The 5784-nt window shown below is 48.3% G+C and overlaps 1 protein-coding gene across 1 annotated transcript; it reads right to left on the reverse strand.

Moving 5' to 3' along the window:
• Positions 1-254: 254 nt before the first annotated feature.
• On the reverse strand, positions 255-5784 carry NDUFA4 (NDUFA4 mitochondrial complex associated). The gene is made up of 4 exons (XM_074195386.1): positions 5618-5784; positions 5270-5358; positions 3919-3979; positions 255-462 (listed from the first exon to the last, which is right to left on the reverse strand). The coding sequence occupies exons 1-4, from the start codon at positions 5657-5659 to the stop codon at positions 406-408; spliced, it is 249 nt and encodes an 82-aa protein (XP_074051487.1). The 5' UTR covers positions 5660-5784; the 3' UTR covers positions 255-405.

Genomic DNA, 5784 nt, shown 5'->3' on the forward strand with positions numbered 1-5784 from the left:
CGGGGGAGACAGCGGGTTTGGGCCGCCCCCCCCACCTCCTCCAGGATGACTCCAGAGCTCCCAATGGTGAGGCCAATGCACTCCCATGGGCAACAGTCGACGTGGTAAATAAAACCCCACGAACCCCAGCCACAAGACATTTCCAAATGAAGCCTTCCTGGGACAAGCCTACTTCTGAGCTTGCTCCCCATGCACCCCAGGCATCCAGACAACATGGGGTTAACGCAGATCTCACCAGAAGCATCCAACCCAGCTCAAGTTTCACATTTTTATTCATCAGTTAAACCCAACATGATTACATGCAACATGAGGGAAAAAAATCAAACATTTCATAATTGTGTGTAGAATTGTGCGGATGGCTTTTGGAAGACCTTCATTGACAGCAGCTTAATGCCTCCTTTTCACTTAGAATTCTGGGCCTTCTTTCTTCAGTTTGCTGTAATCCACATTTACTGAGTAGAACTTGGAAAACAAGAAAGAAAACACATCTTACAAACCTGTCCAGTCTCTCCAAAGAAGGTGCAAATTCTTTATTAATGCCAAAGGCTGTTGCTTGATACCTAGTGTGGTCCAGGAGCTGTGAGGGTCCACGAGGTCAAGACAATTTTCAAAATTATACTAAGAAGTTCTCATTTCTAATCTGGCAACTACTGAGATATATAAACAAAAGTTCTTTGGGAAAATTGTTAAGAGTGTAAGGGGGGTCCTGAGACCAAAGAGAGCTTTGAGAACTGTGAGTCTTATGTAATAAATAGTGTGGGGGGGGAATAAGAATTCAAATGTTTTCAGTATCTCTTGATGTTAGATGTTAAAAAATATATGAAACAATCTATCTCTTGTACATTTGTCTAAAACGTACTCATCTGAATTGGCCAAAGTGAATGCAAAGATCTGAATGTTGTTTTGACATATAAATATATAGAGATCCGAAATACAAACAGGCCAAGGTAACAAGTTATTGACTCAAGTCTCTGGGATCTGGGCTGAGATTTGGATGTAGAACATCCATTTTCCTCTAAACGGTGCTTCTGAAACACTTGGTCTTTGTTTATTCTAAGTCATTTAAGCAGCATTTATTTGCTTAGCAGACTTCAACAATGGAATTGGAAGGGAGAGGTCTTGGGACTTCCGTTCCAACGCACAGCCAGACTGACCCTTCCCACATTCAAACCATCCTCTGGGAGTCTGAGCATTGTGCTTTGGGAGTCTGAACCCTCAAAGTTGTTACCACCCAGCAGCTGAGCAGACATCCGAGCCTGGCCACATCCAGATTCATGACCCCTTGGCTTCACACCCCTGCCTGGTTAAGCTTGTTGCCCACCCCCTACCCCCACCAGCTAGCCACAATGCTGTGCCCTGCTTTGTGACCCAGCCCAGGAGAAGACACCAAAGTGTGATTTAAAGAGCTGGCTGCAACTCCTCACAAGCCTCCAAACCCCTCATTTTCACTAAGGACTGTACTGGAACAAATCAGGACTGGTGGAAAAATTTGTGAAATGAGAGATGGGGGTGGTCTGAGGAAGCACTACTAGAGCCCTGAAGGAATCCTGACCTTCCTGCTCAGATGAGCCTCTGAGAAAACAGCAGAAGGGCCTGGAGCTCCCTCTCCAATCTCTCCTTATACTCAGAGGTGTAAGGTTTCAAAGGCAGCACAGGGTTTACAAAATCTAAGGTAACAAACCCTACCTTCCCTTTCAGATGTCTTTCTGTCTGAAGTGCACTGGCTCATCTCTGGGACTATGGCAGACCTGGTTGAGGTACTATTCATATTTCAGGGAGGTGTCTTCACCCCAGACACCATCTTTAACTGTCACTGACCACTCAATAATAGTTTTAAAACCCTCTTCCTAAATGTTATACTGTAAATCCCCGGTTACTTCTTATTTAATAAAATTTCCTTTTTAAAATATTCTTCAACTTGTTTTTAAAAGTCAACTGCCATATGATTTTCAATGGCCTTGTTTTTCCCTTTATTTATAATTCATCACATTTTCATTATTGCCATTTTCACAGCCCATGAAGTTTTAGGGACCATCTCCAAGTCTCTGCTGCAGGAGCTGTGATCACCCAAGAGCAAACAAGGTGATAACCTTGGGTTTATTACTGCTTGGAAACACTGCAGAAACTGTGGAACTATGGTTTGAAAACTATCTCATTCCTTTCTCCCAATTGGGTAGATACCTCAAACATAAAAGGAACAAATAAAAGTTCGAGATACAAAGACTTCTACTGAGCTTGTGAACCGGGGAGGGGAGGACACTCTAAAGGTCACCACACAATTCTCCTCTCCTTCCAGCCCAGTAAGAGGATCAGAAACCAGCACCATCTGTCTTGGTGGGTTTTTAAAGAGGATTTAGTGGGCACAAATGCCATTGGTGCCTGCAGTGCCCACAGCCAGTGTCTCTGGAGGCATGGTGCTTCCTCAGAGGATTCACTGTGCTCTGCATACACAATTAAGACTTCCACCTTAGTGATGACTCTCCTAGGTCACAACAATGGCAACTTAAATAACAAGCATCTTTCTGATACAAAGGAGTTGGGAGGAATAGAAAGACATTATAAAGATTTAGGCACAATTTTATAGTTGATAAGAAACTAGGCATGACTGGGGAGTTTGGAATTAGATTACCAACATTAATCATCAATTATTATTAAAAGGGATTATCTAAATAATAGCCTCTATTTTTGGAAAGAATTTAAAATTGGTCTTGCACATCACTAAAAAATACAAACAGTCTTGTCACTGAGCCAAGAATTCACTTGATTTTGGATGACCTTGGACCCAGATGGCAAGGGTGTCTCCTTGACTCATAAACTAGAGGTAGATGAAGAAATTCCTGAGGTCCTGGGATGGGGAAATGCGTGGGAGATGAGAACAGAGGACCTGGGCTTTGCCTCCCTCTCTGACCTTGGGCCATGGCTTCTCTGGTCTGAAAAACAAGGAGGGCAGGTCTAGCTTGTTTTGTTCCTTCAATTCCTGATACCTGGCTGAGGGCCATCTCTCTCAGCCCCCAACACAGGATCTCTGTGATTCTGGTCATATGGAGCCAATCACTGTTTTGGATATTTAAAATGTAAATTTGCTCTGGATTGTGTCAGTGGAGAAATCAAGGGATGCACTTCCCATTGACATTCTTTTACCTAATTCTAGAAAAAAAAAATAAATCTTCTGGAACAGATTTGACATTCACTTGGTTCTACAAGTTCTTTTTTCCTAGAAAATTAGTCAGGGAGAAAAGATCTTAAGGTCAGCTTATTTCTTCTCCCCTTTAGTTATCAGATGAGACTGAATTTGTAAAGGGTTTTGTTAACCTTATAGAAATCCTATCCATTGCTGATTTTGCAAGTAAGGGGACAAGAGTCTAGATTTAAAACTGAGTACAAATTTGCCAGGACCAAAAATGCAGTGGCCTGGCAAGACATGATTGCCCTCCAATAGATAGGAGAGCTCTGTTGGCAGTGTTTGTTTTTAACCTGGCTATTTCCAACACTATCTAGTGGCTTGGCAAGAAATAGCCAAGAACTTTTCATAGCATAAAAAGGAATAAAAATCTGGTCATCACAAATTCCTCATCTCCTCTGCCCTTTCAGCAGGTATCCTACAAGATGGCTCTACAGACTGCTTCTTCATCTCCTTGATTAACAGCACCAAAACATCCAACCCTCCTGGAGGTAAAACAACGCAAACTCTCACCATTAGAGGAAATGCTGACTTAAGACTGACTTTTCAAGACTAGGAAGCCAGGTATGTCATTTCTAGAAAAATACGTGTTACAAAATGTGAACACAATTCCTCAAAAAACTTAGATGTCTCATGGGATTTCTTAGAATAGAACTCTGCCTATTTGCGAGGGAAGGAGAAAATTCTAATATTTAATAAAATGCATTATGTCCTGTGCATCAAACTATTTGACTTACCTTGTACTGATCAGTGGGATTCAGCTTGTTCCATGGTTCTGGGTTATTCTTTCTGTCCCAACTAATAAGAGAGGTAAATCAAAACACCAAAATGTTAGGCCAACCCTACCTGGAAGAGACTAGAGTAATGTTGAGGTTCAGCTTTATTAGTGATTTCATTTTTTAAATTTAGACTTTATACTGAAGGAGTTGGCAGTGTGTGCAAACAGAAGCTCACTTTACCCCCATGCTGAAGAGAAAAGACTGAAAATAGCCTTGTGGAAAATGAAATGGGGGGGGGGGGGCAGATGGTGGTGAAGTGGATAGAGTACCAGACCTGGAGTCAGGAGTTCCAATGTAAATTCAGACACATAATAATTATCTAGCTGTGTGACCATGGGCAAGTCACTTAACTGCACTCCCATAAATAAATAAAAATTTAAAGAAGAAAATGAAGTACAGGCAAATTTCTAGAAGAAAGTCATATAATGGAGCAGGGGCTCTGCACAAGAACCCCACCCCAGCATGTCTGTGTGTGGCCTGACTGAAGTGGGGGTGGGCAGGAGAAGGTCCAAGTACTTTTGAAAGACTTCTTCCTCTGAGTTCTCCAGGACTGCCTGATGATCCCCAACCCATCAAATGATTTTTATCCCTGGCCCTGGAAATCACCTCAGAGTGGGGTGTCACTTTTGCTACCCCCCCTTCTCTCCACACAGGCCCGAGTCAGGCCTCTGAATGGAACAGCCTGGAAAGTCTCCTCTTCAATCCTGAGGAGAGCTGTAAAGACCCCACCGGACTGTGCTGCTCCCCGGCTCTAGGAGCTCCTAAGGCCTTCTCCCTCTAGGACCCAAGACAAAGTCTGGTTGGGCACAGATCGCCCCGAGGGGCTCCCGCCAACCAGCTGTGTCTGGTCAAACTGGCCTCTGCCTGCCCCGGCTGCTCCTGCCCCCTCTCTCAGGCGTAGGCCCGTGGTGCCCCCCAAGCTCCCGGCTGGGTGTGGACCCCACTTCTCTCCTGGATCGGGAGCTTCCCCTTCTTTCCTGAGCCGCTGAATCGCCCAGGATGGAAGCCAGCAAAAGGAAACCTTGGTGCAACAAAGCACTGCCCTCCTCGTCCCTGCAGTCACGTGGTCTTCGGGCACCTCCACGGCCAAGCCCGGCCGACCTCGTGCCACTGCCCTGGGCACAGGAGCGGCCGGCTCCTCTATGTGGACAGCTGGGGGGTCACTAGGCAAGGGCCGGGGAAGAGGGGTTCCCGCACCCTGAGCTCTGGCGGGAGGAGGGGGACGGGGAGGAGGGGAGGGGGAGGAGGAGGAGGAGGGGGGAGGGTAGGAGAGGAGGAGGAGGGGGGGGGAGGAAGGCCCGGCTCCCACCTGACGTCGGGGTTGAAGAGCGCCAGGCGCAGCACGTACAGGGAGGCCCCGGTGGCCCCGGTCCCCAGGAACACGAACAGGGGGATCAGCTGGAAGCACGCAGAAAGAAGGGGGGTCAGCGGCCTCGGGGCAGTGTCCCCCCGCCTCGGGGGCCCCCCCTCCCCCAACCCCGGTGACCCCCTCGGCCTAGCAGGGGCCGCTGCTGCCCGCGGCGCCCCCGGAGAGGGGCCCCCCGAGGCCGCCGCCATCCCGAGGGCAGATGAGGCCGGGGGGCGGCCGGGGGGCGGCCGGGGGCCCAAGGTCACGCCCCCCGCCCCCAAGGTGGCGGGCCGCGGCCCCGGCGCTCACGCTCGGGTGCCTCCTGGCTTGGCTGATGACGGTGCGGAGCATGGCGGCGCGGGCGCGGGCGCGGGGCCGGAGATCGGGGCTCGGGGCCGGGGCCGGGGCTCGGGCTGCGCTGGCGGCTCGGCGCCCAATGTCACCGCGGCGGCGGGCAGGAAGGGAGCGGCGCCTCT

Source organism: Macrotis lagotis, chromosome 7 (assembly GCF_037893015.1).
Source record: "Macrotis lagotis isolate mMagLag1 chromosome 7, bilby.v1.9.chrom.fasta, whole genome shotgun sequence".
NCBI classification, from domain to species: domain Eukaryota; kingdom Metazoa; phylum Chordata; class Mammalia; order Peramelemorphia; family Peramelidae; genus Macrotis; species Macrotis lagotis.

What these genes read in the sequence shown, in the direction of transcription:
- NDUFA4 (XM_074195386.1), bottom strand. Translation starts at nt 5,659, where the DNA reads ATGCTCCGCACCGTCATCAGCCAAGCCAGGAGGCACCCGAGC. An exon ending in AAGCCAGGAGGCACCCGAGC is followed by an intron (nt 5,359 to 5,617) that starts GTGAGCGCCGGG and finishes GCGTGCTTCCAG; the next exon opens with CTGATCCCCCTGTTCGTGTT. An exon ending in ATCCCACTGATCAGTACAAG is followed by an intron (nt 463 to 3,918) that starts GTAAGTCAAATA and finishes TTGTTTTCCAAG; the next exon opens with TTCTACTCAGTAAATGTGGA.